At 35.1% G+C, this 23,129-nt stretch overlaps 4 protein-coding genes across 8 annotated transcripts; 2 read left to right on the top strand and 2 right to left on the bottom strand.

Annotated features, from left to right (window-relative positions):
* The first annotated feature begins 737 nt into the window (after positions 1-737).
* LOC137807793 (protein NRT1/ PTR FAMILY 4.6) lies at positions 738-4,410 on the top strand. Of its 2 annotated transcripts, XM_068608594.2 has the most exons (5): positions 738-1,055; positions 1,180-1,282; positions 1,482-1,699; positions 2,418-2,858; positions 3,221-4,410. In XM_068608594.2, the coding sequence occupies exons 1-5, from the start codon at positions 1,053-1,055 to the stop codon at positions 4,190-4,192; spliced, it is 1,737 nt and encodes a 578-aa protein (XP_068464695.1). In that variant the 5' UTR covers positions 738-1,052; the 3' UTR covers positions 4,193-4,410. The 2 variants fall into 2 exon arrangements, with proteins under 2 accessions (XP_068464695.1, XP_090155653.1); XM_090299527.1 differs by lacking the exons at positions 738-1,055; positions 1,180-1,282; positions 1,482-1,699 and having other exon boundaries at positions 2,752-2,874.
* Positions 4,411-8,449: 4,039 nt separating this feature from the next.
* On the top strand, positions 8,450-12,043 carry HIR1 (SPFH/Band 7/PHB domain-containing membrane-associated protein family). Of its 4 annotated transcripts, none has more exons than XM_068608587.1 (6): positions 8,450-8,788; positions 9,761-9,958; positions 10,425-10,545; positions 10,637-10,728; positions 10,820-10,916; positions 11,277-12,043. In XM_068608587.1, the coding sequence occupies exons 2-6, from the start codon at positions 9,770-9,772 to the stop codon at positions 11,630-11,632; spliced, it is 855 nt and encodes a 284-aa protein (XP_068464688.1). In that variant the 5' UTR covers positions 8,450-8,788; positions 9,761-9,769; the 3' UTR covers positions 11,633-12,043. The 4 variants fall into 4 exon arrangements, with proteins under 4 accessions (XP_068464688.1, XP_068464687.1, XP_090155652.1 ...); XM_068608586.1 differs by having other exon boundaries at positions 8,723-8,858; XM_090299526.1 differs by having other exon boundaries at positions 8,766-8,821.
* Positions 12,044-12,100: 57 nt separating this feature from the next.
* On the bottom strand, positions 12,101-14,810 carry LOC137807792 (mitochondrial outer membrane protein porin 1). Its single transcript, XM_068608593.1, has 5 exons — positions 14,279-14,810; positions 14,106-14,192; positions 13,404-13,465; positions 12,981-13,207; positions 12,101-12,840 (listed from the first exon to the last, which is right to left on the bottom strand). Exons 1-5 carry the CDS (start codon positions 14,325-14,327, stop codon positions 12,528-12,530), a joined length of 738 nt encoding a protein of 245 aa, XP_068464694.1. The 5' UTR covers positions 14,328-14,810; the 3' UTR covers positions 12,101-12,527.
* Positions 14,811-17,514: 2,704 nt separating this feature from the next.
* Positions 17,515-21,462, bottom strand: QKY (C2 calcium/lipid-binding plant phosphoribosyltransferase family protein). Its single transcript, XM_068608584.2, has one exon. The coding sequence runs from the start codon at positions 21,073-21,075 to the stop codon at positions 18,016-18,018; it is 3,060 nt and encodes a 1,019-aa protein (XP_068464685.1). The 5' UTR covers positions 21,076-21,462; the 3' UTR covers positions 17,515-18,015.
* Positions 21,463-23,129: the final 1,667 nt, after the last annotated feature.

Genomic DNA, 23,129 nt, shown 5'->3' with positions numbered 1-23,129 from the left:
ACACAGCTTGAAAGCGATCTCAAGGAATTGAAACGAGACAAAATTCACATGACCTGCATAAGCCTCCATTGGCCTGGCCTGGCCTGCTAACTACAAATACTAGTCACAGTCACATTCAAACAGAGTTTTCAATACTGTTTTTGAAAAAATGGTCCCCTTGTTTTCTACTGGTCAGGAAAGGTTGTACCTAAGATAGTTTAAGAGATATAGTGAAGTTGGCAAATCATTGATCTTTGAGATTAGCATAAAACACAGTGGACTTATAGCCACTATGTGAACGAATCATGGGTGCTTGTGGGAGTAAGAGGGGTGTGGGACATGCTTGAGAAAAACTTCTCCCTAACTTTACCTTCACGCTCACCATCATGCAACTATGACCTTTTCTCAAATAATGTTGCCCACTTGTTCATTTTAATTTCTCTCAGCTTGTGGTGCCCTAATGTCCATGCCCTTGCTAAATATCACCGCACTTCAACTTCAACGCACTGCATGCTTTGTTCATGCAATTATCTACCGCCACCTTTATAAAATTCCCAACATGCATCGGTTTTTAAATTTTTAAATGAGTTGGATTGATTACCATCATTATCATTTCCATTTATGTATATAACCTTATCTTTTCAATAAGCAACTAAACAATTCACAGGAAACATACAGAAGAAATGAGAAGATTCAAAACAAATATAGGACCAAAAGTTGGTTACTATATATACTGCTTTAACCAGATAGAAACATTCATTCCCAGCATGGTCTCGTGTAGAAATGAAAGGAACCAAGAACGACAAAGTAACGGTAGAAACAGTCAACATCAGCATTAATGCAAGATGAAAGGATCCAGGAGAATGACTGGTTGCTTTCATATAGTCTAGACCTTTCCTCTTCTATCAGAAATTCCATTTCCCCCGCTATAAATGCGATTCTATTCTATTCACCACTTCCTACATGATACAAAGTGTTCTTGATCAAGTATTCTGCCACCAGCATCCCAATCTCTCCTTCATTACCATATTGAAGAATAAGATAAATACAGGATATAACAATTAAAGCTCGGGATGGTATAAATTAAACTTTCATACATAATTTCCAATATGGTTTTTTTCGTTGTTTATCTTAGTTTTTAGTATATAGCACTACTTTCTTTAGTTGGCTTTAACACCACCACTGACAAAACTGTTATAGGAAGAAGCACAGGTGCCCGTACTGGAAGGGTATGTAGATTGGAAGAACAGGCCAGCCATCAAAGGACGTCATGGTGGCATGTTTGCAGCCTCCTTTGTTTTAGGTAAGGCTGTCTGGCGACACTTTTCATGTTTCTCTTATTTTCTAACAACAATGTTCATATACTGGAACCACGAAATGTTTTAGCTACATGTACTTCTTTTAACCATATACTGTTTAATCGTTTTTCTCCTTCACAAAATTTCCATATTGTTTTTGATATGCATAACATGTTTGTAAATTTTCGACATGGCAAACCCCAGCTGCGGAGGTATTGGAGAACCTAGCATATCTTGCCAATGCAAGCAACCTTGTTTTATATCTGTCCAAGTTTATGCACTTTTCACCATCCACCTCTGCCAACATTGTCACTGAGTTCATGGGAACATCCTTCCTCCTTGCTATTCTTGGGGGGTTTCTGGCCGATGCCTTTATCACTACTTACTCCATCTATCTCATAAGTGCTGCTATAGAATTTATGGTAAGTTCTCATCGTAATAAATTAAGCTTCTATCTTTAGCGTCTATATAAGTTATAGTCTGGTAGCTTTGAATGTCATTACGTGTCAATAATAAAAAGTTAAAAAAAAAAAAGAGAACCTAACCTATACTTTGTACTTAGGTAGTTAATTACACTTTACTGTAATAAATAAAAAAATTGATTACTATTATGAGAAAAACCACATGGTCAGGATTTTGATAGACTTTCACTCATGTAGTACAGTACTAGTATCCCCACATAAAGGGACCCTTTTTCCATCCTCAACCAACTCCAAAATTAAAATGACAGAGTAGAAGAAAGATGAAAGAGGCCTGGCTATCATTTATTGCCATTAGATGCTGGTGCACCAAACAGGAAGCAAGATTAGATTGTGCTCAATCTTCTAGTAACCAGATTCTGAGTCAGTATATCGCTATTCTTCCGTGTAAAACAGTTAACAAGTGAAACTCCAAGCCAATTTTCAAAATAACTTTTCTTCATATCATCACGATTTATCAGACGTCACCAAAACAGCAAATGAAACAACTTTACCAAAGAAGCATGGATTGATCAAATAAGTTAAGTTCAATGAAGTCAAATAATTGAAGCTCATTAGGAATTAACTGTATAATACAAGCAGTTCCATGCCGTTATCAAGATTATAATCACTACTATATTTAGATCGTACTTTTAAAAGTGAAATTATTTGATGGACACAGGGTTTACTAATGCTCACAATACAAGCACACAAGCCATCACTGAAACCACCAAACTGCGTTATGGGAATCACCGACAGTCCATGCCATAAAATTTATGGTGGGGACTCAGTAATGCTATTCGCAGGCCTGTATCTAGTGGCTCTGGGCGTAGGGGGTATAAAAGGTTCACTTCCTCCTCATGGGGCTGAGCAGTTTGATGAGAATACCCCAGAGGGAAGGAAGCAGAGATCTGCATTTTTCAATTACTTTGTTTTCAGCCTGTCATGTGGAGCATTAATTGCAGTGACTTTTGTGGTATGGATTGAAGACAATAAGGGATGGCAGTGGGGTTTAGGAGTCTCAACTGCTTCAATACTTCTCTCCATCCCAGTTTTTCTTCTTGGTTCACTCAAGTACAGGACCAAGATTCCAACGGGGAGCCCCATTACATCCATGTTCAAGGTATACTTATGAATAAGTACGTTACACAATTCATTTAGTCGTTATTATATAGTTTTCATCTATTTCATGTTTTACTTCTTACATGAGAAAATGAAAGCTTCATTCTTACACAAGACTTAACTATGGTCATGTCTCAAACACTAGAGAAAATTTTCTACTGTACAAAACCACAACACCCAACAAACAAGTTGTCCAGGAATTAAAAGTAACTGCTTTCTCATTTTGGAACTAAAAATTATAATGGCACAACACAAGTATAGAGACCAAATATGAATTATTTGACCGAATAAATAACAGAAAATGACTAGTTTTGTAGTCAAATAAAATGCTAAACAATCTGTTTGGAATTTGCTGTGTTGAAGGTTCTTGTTGCAGCAATATGCAACAACTGCAAATCCAGGAATTCAAGCAATGTTGTCATAAGCATGGCCACAAGTCCATCCCATACAACTGAAAGGGAAAATGGAGAAGAAAGTAGGAGTAGAGAAGAGGTTCCAGGCCAAACTCTAACTGAGAGCCTTAAATTCCTTAACAAAGCAGTGATAGAACCAGTTCACCCAATTTTAGAGTGCACTGTAAAGGAAGTGGAAGAGGTGAAGATTGTGATAAGGATTATTCCCATATTTATGTCCACCATAATGCTAAACTGTTGTCTAGCTCAGCTATCTACATTTTCAGTCCAACAGTCAGCCACTATGAACACCATGCTTGGTTCCTTCAAGGTCCCACCAGCTTCTCTACCAGTGTTCCCTGTCGTCTTCATCATGATCCTTGCCCCACTCTACAACCACATCATTGTTCCATTTGCTAGAAAAGTAACCAACACTGAAATGGGGATCACACATCTACAAAGAATAGGGACAGGCCTATTCCTCTCCATTGTGGCAATGGCTGTGGCAGCTTTGGTGGAAACGAAGAGAAAGAAAACAGCTGCAAAGTTTGGTTTGTTGGACTCAACCAAACCCCTCCCAATAACATTCCTTTGGGTGGCCTTACAATACATTTTTCTTGGTTCAGCTGATCTTTTCACTTTGGCTGGCATGATGGAGTTCTTCTTCACAGAGGCACCGTGGAGCATGAGGTCCTTGGCAACAGCACTCTCATGGGCCTCACTGGCCATGGGGTACTTCTTCAGCACACTTCTTGTGTCCACCATCAACAAGATGACAGGAGCTATTGGACACACACCATGGCTTTTGGGTGCCAACTTGAATCATTATCACCTTGAGAGGTTTTACTGGTTGATGTGTGTTCTCAGTGTACTCAACTTCGTTAATTTTCTCTTCTGGGCCAATTCCTACAAATACAAACATTCAGCAAAGCCTGGATACTAGCTAGAACACACCTACTACGTACATATATACTGTTTCTTGTAACTTGATAACTTTCCTTCGTAGTTTGTGGTTGGACCCAAATAATCAGCACATTGAGACTTTATCTTCATCATGTCCATGCATACACCAATATTGGTTCCACTCTACTATTTCTTGGTTCAATGTACCCAGTTTTAATTTTAAATAAATTAATCCATTGCCTACTATCTATCGGAAAATATGGTACTTTGATAATTCTTGAAATCGTATATAACTGTCATGGGATGAATTTAAAAATAAATATATATAATAAAAAATAAATTTGTAATTAAATTATATAAAAATATTATAATAATAATATTGGGAGTTATAATTTAGTTGTATAAAAAATTGAAGTTATTAATATCTCGTTATATATATATATATATATATATTATTTTTTTATTTTTTTTCCTTTCGGATTTTCATGAAAACTGTTCTCCCTTATTGCTGGTGCAATGTACTCAGTTTCATGGAACTGTTCTCAATTAAATCTAATGGTGAAGTAAAATGGATTAAAGAAAACCCATATTCAAATATTGCTGTGGCCATTCTAAAAGAATAGAATAACTTGCTTTCACCGACTAATTTAAAAATACATAGATGTTTAATTTTGAAAAAATAACTTAATATATTTGTTTTTTATGTGGTTGACAATCACGATAAATACTTTTAAACAGAGATGGATGCAAATGGATAATAAAATAATATTTGGATACACTTTCATTATATTTTAATTAGTATATTATCTCTCATTCACGATGTTATCGATGACCGTGTTTGAATTGGTTAAAGTATTTTAACTTAATTTTTCAAAATATTTTAAAATGCTGGATCAATATGAGCCGGGGCCAACTTTACAAAAAAGTGTGGTGGACTCATTAATTTTTAAGTTCTGCATAACTCGTAATCGGCATAGATCAATAACGAGATGAGACGAATTGACCTGATCCATACAAACATAAAAATAAAGTTGTGTATGTTAAACATTTATATTTAAATACTTTCAAAATATAGAGTCTAATAATGTTTTTTCAAATTGGACGAAATCATCGTGTTGTCAGTATCATATTTTATTTTGTACTTTGTTAATCATTAATTTTAATTTATACTTTGAACCACGAAAAACATCAATTTACTAGTAGGATCATATTTTAATGTAGTGATATAGTTGTTTGATGCTTGAATATGTTTTGAAATGAAAAAATATTGATGTTTGATGTTTTATCTTAATTGAATTATTGATGTTTCACTATGTTTGAAATGGAAGAAAATAATATTGATGTTTATATATTAGTACTAGGTTCAATTTTTTATTCAGTTATAATTAATTTAGATTCAACTTTTTTATAATTATTCAATTTTATTATTCAATTTTTCAGTAGTAATGAAAAAGTAGCAAACATTTTATTGATTTCTTTATATTCAATTTTTTAATAACAAATATTTTTATTAAATTTTTAAAAAAAATTTATATATAGACTAATATTTATATGGAACGAGACAGAAAAATCAACCTATATTTATATTACGAGACGGGTCAATTCGACTTGCATTTTGAGATGAACCTATATAAAATAAGACAGTCACATTGTCATATATGATACTAAGTATTTAATTAAGATTGATCGCCATATCTGATACTAGCTATTTAATATCTGATACTAGCTATTTAATTAAGATTGAGTACTTGAAAAATTAAATAATAACAAAACTGAAAGACACATATAAATTTGTATACGTTAAGTTCCATTTATAAAAATATCCTATAATTTGAAAAGGATTAAATTTTCAGTGCCATTATTTATTTTTTATTTGGTTTCATGTTAATAAAAATTACATTTAATTTTTTAATTTTAAGAATATAGTAATTAAGTCTACTATAAATTGATAGGCTAAACAGATCATACCACTTAAGATTTAAAATTTAAAATAAAAAAGGTAATTTTTTATGTTTAATAAAATAAACTATATAAAAATTAAACTTTGTAATTAAAATTTAAAGATTCTATGCAATACATAATACATAATAAATTAAAAAATTAGGAATGTCACAACAACACACAATGCATAATGAATTGAAGAATTAGAATGTCACATCAAGTCAGGAAAGATCTTCTTGTCATATGTCAACATTATTTTGATCCATCAGTTATAAGTTTTTAAGTTTTACATAATATGTATTACTTGATAACTTAAAGAATTTTAATTTAACATCATATTTGCAATTAGATGATTTTTTTAGATTGATTACTAGGTGAATATAGTTCATCTTGAGGTGGATCAAGTCTATTTTCTTTTTGACATATTATAAAAAAAGTCATTTTTAATATGATTCCACTTAATATGTAAATTTAGGCTCATTTTAACCACTCTACTTCTAAATTATGATTCAAAACAAATTTCTCTAAGTTAACTCATTTAACTTATATAAATACTTTTCATTTTATTATAAGTATTATAATATTATGTATTTTTTCTGTAGAAATTAAATTTATAAATATTATTGTTGTCTCACTCGCTTATATAATGATAAGCTCATTATCCATATTTTATCTTTCCTCCTTTTAGTGGTATCTTCCAAACTATTTCTTAAGTATTGACAAGAGAACACGTTACCCACCATTTCAACCTTTAAAACCAATCAAAGTTTATCTAATGGTTAAGTATTTTTTATTCTCGATAAATTATTAGATTACGCTTTTAATCCTTGATATTTTTTTGAACCTTTTTATCCCTAATAACCTTTTTTTTCTACTTTTTGTTTTCTAAAGCCTGATTTAGAGCACTTTTTATTTATCTAAATCACTTTTGTGGCAAAAATTAAAATAAAATTTTTTGGATACAATTTTTTTTTTTTTAATTAAAGACAAGAAACAAAGTCCAATAGTGTATGAAGAATAGAAAAACATATTTAAGTCTATACATTAAGTTTAGATTTAATAGTCATCATTATAGAAGGAAAACATCCCTACAATAATACTAAAATCTTACTAATATTTATGGATTCCATTTTTTAATAACAAAAATTTAAGTTTGCCAATAAATCTATAAAGATGTTAACAATACTAATATGGACTGAAATACTAATGAACTATTTCACGGAGAAAACACATGTAATGTTTTGAAGTTATTTTATTTTAATAAATTAAAATTTAATATTCATGTTAATTTTAATTATATATATACATATATTTTAAATAAAATTTTAAAATCTAATATATATATATATATATATATAATATTAATACGGTACCAACCTGATATTATACAATAAAATTATTATAACTATAAAACAGAAAAAAAAATCTGTAAATTATAAATGATAAAAAATTATTTTAAGTATCAATATTTTATTTTTGAAAAAAAAATTCAAATTAAATAAATTGAAAGAGATAAATCATTAAAAAAATAGAAAATAAGGCTGACCAAAAGCAATTTTACAGGTGAAGATAGTATTGATTATTATCCCATTCATGTTACTTTTTAACTAAATTTATCCACATGAGCACATTTAAAAAAATTACAAAAGTGGATTTGAAGTCGTATTTTTTAAATACAACTTTAAATTAATTTTAACTTTTTTTACTTTTTAAAAAAATGGTGTTTATAAATTATATACACAACTTTAATTTTTTTTTATAGAAGTTGTGTATAATTTTTTGAAATAATTAATTAAACAAATTTTTAATTCTTTTTATCAAAGAATTAAATATATTTTTTGAAAAAAATAATAATTTATCTAAAATAAAATAAATAAATTTTAATGTAAAAAAATAGGAAAATAAAATCGTAAGACTTCATTAAAAATTAAAAATAAAAAAATAAAAAAATTGTATTAAAAGCACTCTTCTATTCAAAAACAACTTTTCTTGTTCCTTCAAAACAAGACTTACCCTTTGTGTACTTTTTAAAAATCTGTTCATTTTAATGAATTTGAATAAAAAAAGCCTAATTTAAGAAAAAAAATCTTCCAACTCTGTTTGTGTGCAATGGTTGTTAGCGTTTACCCAGTGGCTTGTTATTTAGAGTCACCATTGACACTTCCGCTTTTCTCTTATATTCAAATTATAACTTCATAAATTGTTATGTTATTACAACATTTTATTTATATTTATTTTATTATTGTAATATAATATTTTATTATGAATAGCAATTTAGATGGATGTAGATAAAAAAAGATGATGTCAAAGAATATTTTTTCAATTATTTATATATTTTTAGGGTTGGACTTTGTATGCCCTTGTCCCACAAATAAGTTAAAAGAAGGGCAATAAGTAGTTTTCTAGGTTGTATCAGGAGGAGGATTGTGATTGGTAAAATCTCCTTGACGAGGTTGTGTTGTAATTGGCTTGTCATGGAAGTTAGCTTGCAATTCTGGGTTTTTGACAGACAATATATAAATTGTATATGTGTATGCCAATGGCTATAGAATATAGGGTTAAGACAAATGCGTCATGACTGATGGTGGTGATGAATATGTCAAGAATAGCAAGTTTGTCTACTGCCAGTGTGTGGCTTATAATTTAAGCAAGAGCTCTTCCAAGTCAGCTTTGCTTTGGAAGCCTTTATCTTGAGGTGCCATTTTGATCCTCAGTATTTTGCTTCTAAGTTGTAACTTTTCCTTGCTCTAATTCTCTGTGTTGATGTGAGTATCTAATTATCTTTTTGTTTTTGCATGGAGAGTTGGGATGAATTCTTTTGTAGAATATAAAAGCATATCCACATTGATTGATTTTTTACGGTTTCTGAGTAGTTGTAATCACTGGAACAAAAGAGTCTCCCTGGAGTAGGTGATTTAATATACAATGGTTACATGATTTGGATATGATTATTAAATGATCTGATGTTGGCTTCCAGATTTCATAGTAATCTTTTATGGGGTGAATTCATTAATTTGGCAAGGCTTTTCTCATACTGCCTTTGATTTGTTTATTTCTTTTCTTGCCAGTTAACTCTGCCTTTTTTTTTTCTTTTCTTCCAGTGATAATAATTTTGGGACTAGTGTTGGTGACTCAATATAAAATAACTAACTTATATTGTCCAGTATTGTGCCTTCTTTAGTTCGAATTCTCAAAGTCTGCTGTAAAAAGTACAAGTTTTGGGCATCCTTTTTAATGGTTAAACTCTTCTACCGTATTCATGTTGCATACCCTTCCCTGAATAGCTTGTAGGAATAACACAATCAATGTTTCCTTGATAAAATATTTTGGTTACCTATGCTTTTCATCTTCAACCTTACTGCACTTCATTTCCAGTGCATTAATATACCAATTAATATTCCAGTAGAGGTTTGTTGGACTTTTGTTGGTATGAACACTGGTTTCTCTCCTGCTGCTGAGGACTGTAACTCAATGTTTATCCATAGATTTTGCTAATGTGTGAAATAATTTGTAGTTTACCCTGTGTCCATATTTAGCCTGTAGATTGGCTGTTCGTGTTTAGTCTAAGTCCTTCAAATTTCTTGCATTCAGTTCTTGCATCCTTCAATTGTCATCTTCAAAATTCTGTACCTTGTTGAGTTAGTGCTGATACATTCGAATATTGCAGTTAACAGCAATGGGGAATCTTTTGTGTTGTGTGCAAGTTGAGCAATCTACAGTGGCTGTAAAAGAAGGATTTGGACGATTTGAGCAGGTGCTTCAGCCAGGATGCCATTGCATGCCATGGTTCCTTGGCAAACAAGTTGCTGGTCATCTCTCTCTTCGACTACAACAATTGGATCTTCGATGTGAGACCAAGACAAAGGTTTTGTTTTTGCCTAACACTTTAACTATAACCAATATTTTAAGGCATTTCTTGGTCTTTAATCACCACAAATACTTTCATTTTGGCATGGAGATTTTTTATTAAGTTTATTTGGTTGTCATTCTTGTGTTTCGTTGTCAGGCTAGAGGGCAGTCCTATTGCGAAAGGCAGAGGGAGACCTAGAAAAACTATAGGGAAACTAATGAAAAGGATTTCGAGGTCCATGAGTTAGTCTAAGACATGATTATTAATAATATTGGAGATTGGAGATGACACCTCGACTAAAGATAAAGATATTTCATACTATATAAGTTTAGAAAAAGCTTGATTTGTTGTTGTATGTTTATTTGTCTTTCACTAGTACTGGTTACTCTCAGTTTTCTATGTATAACATATTATTTTGTAAACATTTCTTATTTTCCCGTTGAATTAAAGTTGATCCGTTAAAATGTTTGTCTGCTTACAGGATAATGTCTTTGTTAATGTTGTTGCGTCAATTCAATATCGTGCCCTGGCAGAGAAGGCCAATGATGCTTTTTACAAACTCAGCAATACAAAAACCCAACTTCAGGCATATGTTTTTGATGGTATAAGCTCTAATACTCAGTAACAGAAGCCTGCAATAAGTGGTTTAAGCATATTTGATTAGCTAAGGTGAAATTTCTATTCTCATTGTAGTAATTAGGGCAAGTGTTCCAAAGCTCAACTTGGATGATGCTTTTGAGCAGAAAAATGATATTGCCAAAGCTGTGGAAGAAGAACTTGAGAAGGTTGTTTTTAAATGTGAAAATATATTGTTTACTTATAAGATGAACAGTGAAGTTATGTTAATTTGAATATCATGCTTTATTATCTTAATAGGCTATGTCAGCTTATGGGTACGAAATTGTTCAAACACTGATTGTTGATATAGACCCAGATGAGCATGTGAAGCGAGCTATGAATGAAATCAATGCTGGTATGTTATTCGAGTTTAGTATGTTCATTTTCTGCCCATACTTTATTTATTCTTCGAAAGGGGTTTGATTATTTTTAGAAATATGACTAATATCTTCCTTTTCCTAGTGGTATATGCAGCTACTTGTACTTTGCAAGCTCTTATTCTTTAGTATTAGATCCTAAATCTAATTTCTCGCAGAAATATTGTTTAGGCCTTACATTTTGTTATTTTCGCTGTATAATATGGTATGAAGTGCAATTTTGGAGTCATAGGATTGTTTGTGTTTATAGTCTCTCTTGATTGCTTTATGCTAACATGGGTGGGGAGCAATCTTTCCTCTGGTGATGGATGGAATTATTGTTTTATGCACTTTATCAGCTGCAAGATTGAGGGTGGCAGCTAATGAGAAGGCAGAGGCAGAGAAGATCTTGCTAATTAAACGAGCTGAGGGTGAGGCTGAATCTAAATATCTCTCTGGGATGGGTATTGCTCGCCAACGTCAAGCAATTGTGGATGGATTGAGAGATAGTGTGCTTGGATTCTCAGTCAATGTACCTGGGACGACTGCCAAAGATGTTATGGACATGGTCCTGGTTACTCAGTATTTTGACACCCTGAAAGAAATTGGCGCTGCCTCCAAGTCTTCTTCTGTATTCATTCCACATGGACCTGGTGCTGTTCGTGAAGTTGCTTCCCAAATTCGTGATGGCCTTCTTCAGGCTTCTCATCACTAGCTTCTACTCCACCTAGCGCCTGTGGTTATATACTTGTATTTCTCTGCACTGTTTTGTGATTTGGTTTTAGAATAAACTGCTAAATTGATCCTCCAAAAATTATAACGTCAACTGATTAATCTTCTAAAGAATTTTTCCATCAAATTAGTCCCACAAATATCTAAAACTTTACCACCTATGTTCTAAAATTAGTCTTTATTTATATCTTTGAGGGATTGATTTGTTGGCCAAAATCTTTGGAGGACCAGTTTAAGGACCTTTTTTTATCTATACTTTCAGACACAAAGTAATACTGTATACTCTGTTGTCTTTGTTTTGAATCATGCATAATCAAACTATCAAGTATCTGTATATACAACTTGTTTAGATTGTGGAAGTTGAACAATAAATTTCTTATATACAGTTAGAGAATGATTCGTGCTAATCCTTAAATTAAACTCTACGCTTTCTAGCCTGAAGGTTTGCTTGGAATGCAGTGCTAAGTTCTTTCTCCCAAGAAAATATAAAACGACTAACATTTTAGAAATAATAAAGTCATTCACAGCTAATTAAAGAACAGAAGTAACACGGAAGCTACTATCTCATCCAAGAAAAGAAGTAATTCTGGAGCTATTTGTCTCAGAGACTCAACTACAAGAATAAGCACGAATTAATTTAAACTTGAACAGGTAAAGAAGATAAATAAATATCTATGACTAGTACTATAATAATTTTATTTATAAAAATTGTGTATGAGTAGTAGAACTAGACATGGCACATTGGTACTCATATTGTTGTTGAATGTTGAAGAAAATGGATGGCGAAAAGTTTCATCCGTTTTGTGCCATCATTTAGAAGTCTCCTTCCATCCAACAACCTCTGAATTGGAGATGAAAGCTTATCTCAGTGGCATTGACTAGGGTCTTAAAGCCACAGAGACTCCAACCTTGGGATGCAAGTTATTGTCTGTGGTCTTAAAATCCACTTCTCCAGCCATAGACACATAAAATCTCTCCAAGAACCCTTGTTGAATAACAGCGCCTGCCTTGCCAAAGGTGTCAAATCGAGCCTTTACTAACGTTTGCGGAAAAAGTGCATGCTGAGCACCAATGGTGGCACTACTCTCCCCCATTGACAAGCTATGCTTCAGCTCAGCTGCAATGGCAGTCTTGCTTAGGGGGTTCACTTCATGATAACAGGAGGCTTTCAGAATGTCGAAACTGTCATGCCTGCACAACAGAAAGCAACAAGAATATAACACTAAGCTGTAATGATTAAATTCTCTAGTTAGTTTATACGGAACAAATCGATGTCCCTATACATTTTCTGATAAATTTAGCTTTTATACTTCTTGTACAACATATCTCACATGGTCAAGGAAGCAACAAGGAAGGGAGTGTTGAGGCCTACTCCAGCATTCATATTACTGAATGATCTTGTTGGTATGTCTAAAGCAACATTGCCTCCAAGGGACAAGATGTTTGTTCCCACAAGACCCGACATGTTTAGAACAGGGGCATATCCTTTTTCCACGTTTCCTTCTAGTCCAATGCATCCAGTAAGTCCAGTGTAGTTAGTCAAGTGTTGTAGTTCTACCTACGATGATTCCAGAAAATAGTCAGATGTAGAAAAATAAAATAAAATGTTTAAGGCCATGTTTAACTTTCAAGTAAGCTAAAATCAACTCATGCACTTAACTTGCTGGAAAAACTAAACATTTTATTTTCATATCTTCTTTAATCAAACAATGTGTAGTACTGATAGTATGTAGGAAAGCGAAAACTAATTTTACCTTCCCAGAATCAGGTATGGTGCACTTGAAAAGGCTCCTGAATCCAGGCACAATTTCATTTACTGTAAAGGATGCAACAGCAAAAACACTAAAGTTAGACATGTTGCATGCAATTCCATGGCTTGTTAAGAAATTCACGTGGCTCTCCTAGTGATTATGGAAAACTTTCACGACTAATTGATGCCTTATATGATTATATGACTCGTGAGGTACTAACTGAAGATGCTAAACAAAATGAAACGAAGACTGAAATTCACCCAAAAAAACAAAGACAAAAAGAAGGTCGCAGAAAAGCGGTCTTGAGTTCAATCTGTAATTGATATTTGTTTGGAGTAAAATGGTGTTTTGATCACTGAAAATGTAACTTGCAATTTCTACCTTCAACTAAATTATGTCCATGATTAGTAATTGAATTAGTCAAAATTATTCCACATTAATCCCTACTGAGCGAGAGGAATTCAGTGAAACAGGTCTGAAAGTTAGAGGACTGAATCATGATATAATTTAAATCAGAACTAAATTGCAAACTGAACATTTTTGTCACGACCAAAATATCAGCTTACTCATCTGTTATCTACATAAACAGACCCCTTATTCCAACTGAATAACATTAAAAAATAACAAAAAACATGAACTTGTTTCAACTTTCAATCAGAAGCAGAATTGAAAAGAAGAGAAAGATAGAGTATATATTCACATTACATTGACAAGAGAGGTCTACGTTGTAGTCCATGAATTGGTAATGAAAGTGAATTGGTGACAGATTTGAATAGTCCTTGTGCAGAACATCTAATACAAAAAGTAAGCAAAATCTGTGTTAAAACTGAAAGATCAAAATGAAAATAATAGCAAGAATGATAACTAGTTGAAGAAACCTTTAGCCTTCTTGCCAATATCAAAATATATCCCCGGAGTGGTGCTCATTTCTCTTAAACAAATGGTCAGAAATCAAAACTTGTTTATCTTTCACCTTTGCATGATTTGTTGGGATGATAATTTATTGGGAGGGAAAGAAGGGAAAAGGAAGTTTCCTCTTGTACAATATGACTCACTTTTTTGGTATCCCTACAAAATGACTCAATTGAAACCTGCATATGTAAGGAAACTTCCATGCACCAATATGAACCTATTATTTCGTACTCCAAAAAGGACACCCAAAGATGTTGACAAACACAGAAGGAGTAAAACTTAAGCCAGCATTGACAACCACTGCCACTGTTTCTGGACACTACCCAAGATGCTGGTCAACAAGGCAAATGGAGCAAAATCTAACCGTTACCGTTTTGTAGTAAGTAAAGTCATTGTTGCTTTGAGCTTAAGCTTTTCTGCAAACATTTTTTCCTGTCACCATTTAACAACTGTACGGTAATCAAACTCAGAATAGCTCCGCAATCGTCCTCATATTTCTTAACTCAAGTCTTGAATTCGAGTCTTATGCGTAATTTCATATTAATACTATGGACAAAATTATGGGACAATAATATTTTATGTTACTATTTCAGTTGTAGCTTAAATTAATTTCACTTTTTTTGTGCACCACCAATTGCGTTTAACACTTCACTACAATTGAGAACTGAATGTTGGAAAAATACTTAATAACAAAATATATACTAAAATAAAATTGATATAATCGTGCACATAGGGAAGTGCAAAGCCTTTGGCCTGTTTTTCATTTTTTTAAAATTTCTTCTAGTTTGGTTTTGTTTGTCTTTTTGTGGTGGCACCTCAGTTAGATAAAAAGAGCACCTCAATAACAACTTTCATATTCAAATTACACACTTTTTTCTCTAAAGCTTCAAAACTCACAAGAAATTGAAAAGGGGTGAAATTATTTAATGTTGGATAGAAATAAAGTTAGTACTTATGTTTATTTCATTTTAGTCGTAAATTTAATCACTTCTAACATTTCACACTCAATTCTTAAGTTAACTATTTATGATCATTGTTTTAGTGAGACTTAAATCATTTACTATATCAGACTTGAAAATTTAAATTTGCAATTATTTTTAAATGACTAAAATAATGATAAATGTTAATTTAATTTACAATTATTGTAATGTCTACCTACATAGTACATACAAAGTCAAATTTAAATTTGAAATTAGTTTTTTTCTTCTTTTTCATAGAATCCTCAACTTCACCTACCTTCATGTTTGTCTTCCACATTCAAACCAAGATTGCAATAAATTAGTTATTGAGCGGGTAACATAACTCCATATAATATAAAAGATAAGAATTTATTTAGTTTTTTTTTTCTATAAAAATGCCAATAAGTAGTGAAACTAAAGTTAACTTATGTATTATAGAAATCTTTTTTATTATTTATTTTCACGATATTTAATTCATTTATAAATTGGTTTTAACACATACAAAATAATATTTTATTCCTTCTTTTCCTAAAAATTCTTAAAAGGAAATCTATTAAACCAAATTTAGAATATATCCGTTAGGTTATGTAATCCATGCTAAGAATGTCCCAATTTCTAAAAAAAACCTACTGCGGTGATTTACACGTATTCAGTGGACGCCACAAATGACACAATATATATGTGTCCTTGGTAATTTTGTAATGAGAAAAAGGTCCCCCATTATTACTATATTTTAATTTAAAATCCTTGTTGCTGCAAGGTTTTTAACTTTTCCATTCTTAGAAATATAATAACATTTAAAATTTAAATTTTTTAAAGTATGAGTCTTATAACATTTTTATTGAGTTAATAATAATAATTAAATATAAGAAAAAAGAAATGAAAGAAATAATGAATTGTTTATATGATTTTAGCCACATTTATAAACCGCATTTCCGAAAAGTGTTTAGAGTTTTTTCCTTGTTGTTATGATTAACCGCATTTCCGAAAAGTGTTTAGAGTTCTTTTCTTGTTGTTTTCCTTATTGTTGTGATTGGGTTTTTAATTAAAGTTTTTTTTCGAAAAATATGGTCATTATTTTTTGCTTTTCTTTAAATCTCTTGGTCCATTCATATCATATCATTTAAATTTGAATTTGAAAATATAGAATAATAAATATAATCCAAAACTAAAAAAATACATTCCGGAAAAAAAAAATCCAAAACACAATTGAAAATGCATTCTGGATAAAAATTTCTAGAATTGAAAAATGTGTTCCAGAAATCTAGAATATTTTCAGATAAAGGATTCATAAGTAATTTTTATCTACACCCTTTTTTATTTAAAGTTATTTTTGTCATTTTAGAGGGATATTTTAATTAGAATTGATATGGTGCAAAATACGAAAAAGAAAGTACACCTATACATTTTTGTAGAAGACTTAAGATTAAGAGAAAAGAAGACTTCTTCTTTGAGACTTCTTCTTTTATGCTCCTAGTCATGGAGCTATTCACCTTTCTAAACTGTTTTTTATTTAACCAAAAATATGTAAAATTATAAAGAATGAAAAAACAGAGAAAAAAATTATAAAATTAAGATTACTTATAAATATAATTATAATTATTTTTTTTATAGAATTGAAATAGAAATAACATTACACAATATTACCCGTTATAGAGAAACAGGCCTGGCATTGTTTTTTAGGTAACCATGTCATGGGGCCTTACATTTTCTTACGCGTTAGTGTATTAATCAATGCATCATTTATGGTATGCGACAGAGTTTACAGAGGAAGCCCATGTTTGCGCAAATCAGTGGCACCTAAACTTAATCACTACTTTGAACTCAATACATTTTTTTCCCTCAAAATCTGCTGAAAGCATAACTTACCTTTGAATTGTCCAATGCTGATTGCAGATGTCATGTGCATATGAATTCATTTTTCTACCATGCACATATGTTCCAATCAAATAGCCGTCACCTTCCACCTATCATATGTTTTCCTATTTCCCAGCATAAGACTGAGTTAGATATAGGAATCATGCACAACTTCAAGTGTCACTGCAAAGTAATATTATTTATAAGAGGAAAGTGTATTTGAGGCGAAATAAGTAAGTGTGTGTTGAAACATTAAAAGAGAGAAGCAAAAATCTAATCATTTTTTTTATGTCGAGAACAACAAACTGAAATAGCAATTGAGGTCATGTGATTCCAAAAATGTGGAAAGTGGCAATTGAAATTAAAATTAGACAACAACATGGAGAAACAACACAAACAGCAAAAGGAGCTGTTACGCAATGCATTTTTAAATTTTTTAAAATGTTAGAGAGATACCAAAGGTAATATTATATGGCTTCCTATCCCAAACATGATGACAGAAAAGTCCCCACCACAGAAGAGCCAAGCCACTGCAGTACCCAAAATTTCTCTCACCGTGTCTGTCTCTCCAATCTCACCCTCTCACCCTACTCTCTCTCTTTCTCTTATTTCGAGTTTTCAACAGTGGCCACAGTCAATCAATTTGATTGCAACAAAAACAAATGATGACAACTAGCCACTTTCCACCCTTTTTTCTCCTCAAAGTGTTATTGAGACACCTTTTTCAAACACTGTCCCTAAAAACAGCTGCCTGTTCCTTTCAAGTTTCCACACCCTTGCTGCTCCAATATAGGAAAATAATAATTCCCATCCCAAAAAAAATGTCACCTTAAAATAAAACTGTTATAAAAAATAAAAAATAAAACTAGCGATTGAATTTGAATAATCTACATCAAGCGATCAGAGAGGCTAGGAAGTCGCCGGAAAAAGTTCAAGGTGGCGGAGGGCATTGGGTTCCGGAACATGGGGTGGCGGAGGTAATAAAAGCCTAGGGCGACGGCCACCATTTTTGGTGGCATTGCATAGAGTGTGACAGTTATAGCAAGGCATACTCCAATGAACAACTTGGTAGCCCTGGGATCTCTCCAACTAACCAAGGCTTGAAGCCTCTCTCCCTGGGTTGCAAAATCACCCAACACCGTTTGGACTCGAGCTGCTAGCATTCTTAACCTATCATAGCGCATTCGGATTATGTCCGGTGGTTTCGAACTTGGCATGGTGTCAAATTCCTCGTCCAACTCATCCGGGTCAACCGCTTCCGCCTGAGACAACCGGGTATCCATTCCAGCCGGTATTTTTGGCCTGAACCGGTAATACCATATCCCAATTAAGACCACGTATAAGAACCCTGTGGGGACAATCAAATCTGGATACCAAACAAGCACTAAATAAAGCATGTGGAGCAGCACCGTGGTCACAGGGTTCTTCCATCTTCTTATATCATCCAACCATTTCGCCAAACCAACGGCCCAAGCCAAAACCGCCACGATTCTGAACCAATTCGCCTTGCTCTTCCTCATGCTCCACACGTGCGAGTCTGCATCCAACATGTACCGAACTACCTCGTGCCCCAGCGCTGGCTCTGACCTCGCCAGCCACTGCGCCACCATCTTTGTCGCGGCCCCACGCAACGCCTCCTGCTGCGCCACCCCGAGCGGCCGGAGATAGTGCATTCGTGGAAGCAGTGGCTGGCCGTAAACTGCACACGTGTCGGGTAACAATGAGGGGCAGGCGAAACGAACCGCCAACTCGATTTCCCCCATTTTCTTCAACCCGGTTCGCGTGAGGACTAGGAGGGGGTAGGAATTGGTGTACACTCTGTTGCTCTCAAGCGTCGAGACACGTATCCGAACCTTGCCGATACGGCAGTCGGGCCTGTCTTCTGGCACGTCAGCAAACATGCGCCAGTTGTCGAACACTCCAACAGTGAGGACAGTGCAGGGGTCGTAAACTTGCCACGTGTACTGCTCGTTCCAGCGTGGATCAAAGCTGTCGGTTACGGTGCGGGTTCGGACCCACTTTTTCCCATACTTGGCCACACAGTAAGCATCGGTGGACCCTTTTCCACCGCCTTTTGATTTCATCGGTAGGAGCCCGCGAGCGCCCAGAATCCCCAGTTCTAGAATTCCCACCGCCGGTTTCCATAACTGCTTCGCCGTGGGACGGAAATCGCTGCACACGTGCGCCGCCTCGTCCAGCACGTGATAGCCACCCTCTAGGCAGAGACGCAGGAACACTCGCCCGCAGTATGGCCCACCTTCTAACGGGAACCATTTCGCCGCAACGTGGCGCTCGTCGATTCGTTGCTCGATGGAGCTCAGCGGAACCACGATGTGACCTAGGAGAGCTGCTTCCTTGGTAGTACGATCTTCTATCAGAATGATGACAGAATCTTCCAGAGGCTCCCCGGCCACGAAGAGAAGGTCCTCGTTCCAGTGGAACGATAAGCTTCTGTGGTTCATTGATCCTCGCCTTGTTCGCTGCGATTGGAACCCAAGTTGCACCTTCACCCTCACTTCCGGCGCTGTCAGTGGAGGCAGATTCGGTGCAATATTCAGGTCTTGTGCTTCCACTACAGTCACGCGAAGGTACCAGAGCTTTGGCGATTGGTAAACCTTAGATCGAGTATGTGCAACATACGGTGCGTCTGAGATCCACGCTTCTGGGAACGCGTCGTCGGATTGCGTGCCAATCCAAACAGATAGCTGAATGTCGCCGGAAACTCTACCTGGATTCTGTTCGGCGGTTCCTCCTTCAAGACGGTACCATTGCGGTGCCAAGGGACTGTCGGGAGGATCTCTCACTGGAACATCAGAAAGGTCGAAGCAAACACCGCCTAGAAAATTCTCTGTCGAGGTATCCCAGACGGAAATCTCCAGAGTGGCGCTGTTAGCATCGGTCTTATTGTAACCCAGCGCAAACACCTGGTTCCACTCCGGCGAATCAGGGGGATCGTTGGGCCGAAAACTCGCTGGCTTCGATCTCATGTAGTGGCTCGACGTCCGAACCTTCACGAACGGGGCTTCACTGGGAGGGGCAACCCCGCGAGCTTTCACGATTTTGACAAACAGATACTGCATCGGCTCCACCAGATCGAACGGATGAACCCTCTCAGACTCATTACCCGATTTCTTTGCAGAGATATCTTTAGGTGAGTAGTCCCCGTTCGGCCGCTTCAAAATCTTCACCCTCTCGCCTCTGTTGGCCTGCATTTTCCTCATCTCCGGATGAAACTGCATTTCCGACACCGGGGGCTCAAACATTTCTGACAAAGGCGGCTCCTGTGGAATATGAACCACCGGCGGCGGCGATTCCTCCACAACCACAACACGCGGCGAATGAGGAAGACCAGTAGGAAGAGGCACGCATTGCTCCATCGGTCCAGGCGCCTCGAAAACCCGTCCCTCCTCAACAACCACCATTCCCTGCGGCGGCCTGTTCCGCTCTTGCTCCGGTCTCTCACCCTGCTCCTCCGGCTGCTGCGGCGGCTGTCTCTCCTCTTCAGTAAGCATTTCATCGTAGTAATAAATCCTGAGGCCAATTTCTCCCCTTATCCAACTGAAGACGCTCCTCTTCTCCAGTGTGTAGTAAACAAGAGCTTCTTCACCTCTTCTGGAAAACTGAGTTCCATACAGTTTAACCCTCCCGAGGAAGTGGTTCTTGCGTCCGCCACCGTTGCCGAACTTCCTGTCGTTGTAAACCTCAACTTCGAGCTCCTCGAACTCCATATTATCCGGGTCGGACACAATGAACTCGAGCGGCTCGTTCCAGACCGGGTTGAGCTCCTTGAAGCGGGTGGTGGTTCGCTTCCTCTGGCCGTCGAAGTCAGCCACCACGTAAGGGCTGGAGCTACCTTGGCCATCTTTGGGGAGAAGATTGCGCGCGTCGATGACTTCTACGACCAGTCTCCGTACGATTTGGGGTGGTTGCTGAAACGGCGTCGTCATCTTATCATCTTGGTGGAGCCTTGAATGCGCCGAATATGGATAAACGGACTTACACAGTAGGCCGTTGATAGCGGTCAGTCACTATGATCAGCGTTTGACAGAGGTGAGGAAAGGATCGTTTTGTGTTTGCGTTGTGCGGTGTATTTTGTTTTTAATTATATTTATTTATATATTTTCTTTTTGTTTATTTCTTGGTTTTGAGCTTGGTTGTGATGACAGTGCGTACGTACATCAGATTCCATGCTCTCTCGCCAAGGATCTCTTTCCCACTTTTTCAATTCCCTCCACTCACCCTTCCTTATCGACCTCACACCTTTTTCTTCATTTTTATTTTAGACTATATTAGGATTTACATTTTAATATTTCAATACCTATTTCTCTCTCTTGCACCAATCTCCATTCCTCATTCTAAATATATATATGTAGGTTTAAGACATCCATTGCTAATGTACAGGTGCGCTTTCTGATCATTCATTACATTATATTTAAGTTGAGAGAAGATTTTTGTACTTTTTGTGTAATAATGTTTCAATTCTGGATTCACTAAATCTTCCTTATATCACTATATCATTTTCATATTGTTATATATCCTTCCCTTTTTTCTTGTTCACGGTTCCTTCACCTTTGATTTATTGTTTGTGCTCTTGATCCAGTAATCTAAAGTTACTGTTTTCCAAGTACGATTGAAGTGTGAAATATTATTCTTGCATTCAAGAGCAAGTATTCATGTAATATATTATTCTTACAAAGATTGTGTACTAATTCCCATATCTAAAATGTCCATCCCCCTTCGTAACAAAATGAACGTTCACTAGTAATTAGCCCTTTTTAACTACAGGCTCTTGAGTCAATAACCGTATCAAATTGTCAAAGGAAGTTAAAAAAGCCTTGGCAGGAAGCACATGATTCCGCGTCCCAACTTGGGCCCTTCCTTTTTGTCAAAAAGCACTTGCATTTTGGATAAAGTTCAACGACAAAGCATCACCTTTATACCCCTCTCCTCCTTTGGTTTCTTATTCTTCACCATGCATCGCTTGTCAACATCTATATCTCCAAACTCTAACCACCTTTCCTTTTTCTAAGTCAAGCAACTATTGTCTATTAGTGTTATACTAGTGTTCGGGAAGCTCCCGGAGGTACAATTCCCATATATCACCAACTGTGTTCAGCAAGCTCTTTCTTTTCCTCATTTCGGAATTGGCTCGTGAGGTTTTGGATTGTATTATTCTGATGTATCATTTGCCTTTTAATAAGAAATTTGAAAAATCTTTTTGAAGGTTGTAGATTAATATATTTTAACAAAAGCAGCAGGAATAGAAAGAAAATAGTTTGTGACCGGAAGAAGCAGCCAGACAATTTAAGTTCTGGAACTAAAGCGGTTCTCTGTTAAGCTCAGGATGGGGAAGCTTTATTTGGTTATTTTAGATAAGCTCTCACAAGTTAGGAACATTAGGTCACAATTCACAACTTTATGGCACATATGCCAAAGAAGCTTCTCTTTCCCGAATCAACATCCAATGCGGTCTTTTGCTCTTTTAAATTGGTCGACTACTTGCGGTATCTGATCCTGTAAGATAAAAGTAAATTTTGGGGATATGATGCTATTCCAAAATCAGCAGAATTAATATGGATCAAGATACAGGATGAGGTCAGTGAAAAAACACTGTAGTTTAAAAAATCATTTATGCAAAGGTGGTGTTGAAAAGAAGAGGTGATGGCATCTGGTTATAGCTTTGATATTTTGATAGGATTCATCACAGTACAGAAGTCACATTAGATTATAGAATAGTAGCTTCAAAGAAAAACTGAGCGTTCTAGAAAAAGGAACTTGAACTCTTGAGGAAGATAATTTTGTTTTGGTTTATCTTCTCTAAGATTGCCTTGATGAGATGCACCAACTGGATCTGATATGCTTAATAACTTCCTTCTTTCATTCTTCCTTTTTACTTAACTGAGGGCCGATGTAGACAAGGAATTTGGATTGGTTTCAAAAAGTTTGTTTAAATTAGATTATTACAAGTTGATGCTTGATTTTGATCATAAATAAACTGATG

The sequence above is a fragment of the Phaseolus vulgaris genome, chromosome 3 (genome assembly GCF_051622355.1).
Source record: "Phaseolus vulgaris cultivar YP4 chromosome 3, ASM5162235v1, whole genome shotgun sequence".
NCBI classification, from domain to species: domain Eukaryota; kingdom Viridiplantae; phylum Streptophyta; class Magnoliopsida; order Fabales; family Fabaceae; genus Phaseolus; species Phaseolus vulgaris.
Note: the sequence above shows the minus strand (reverse complement) of the source record. Positions and strands in the feature narration are given on the sequence as shown.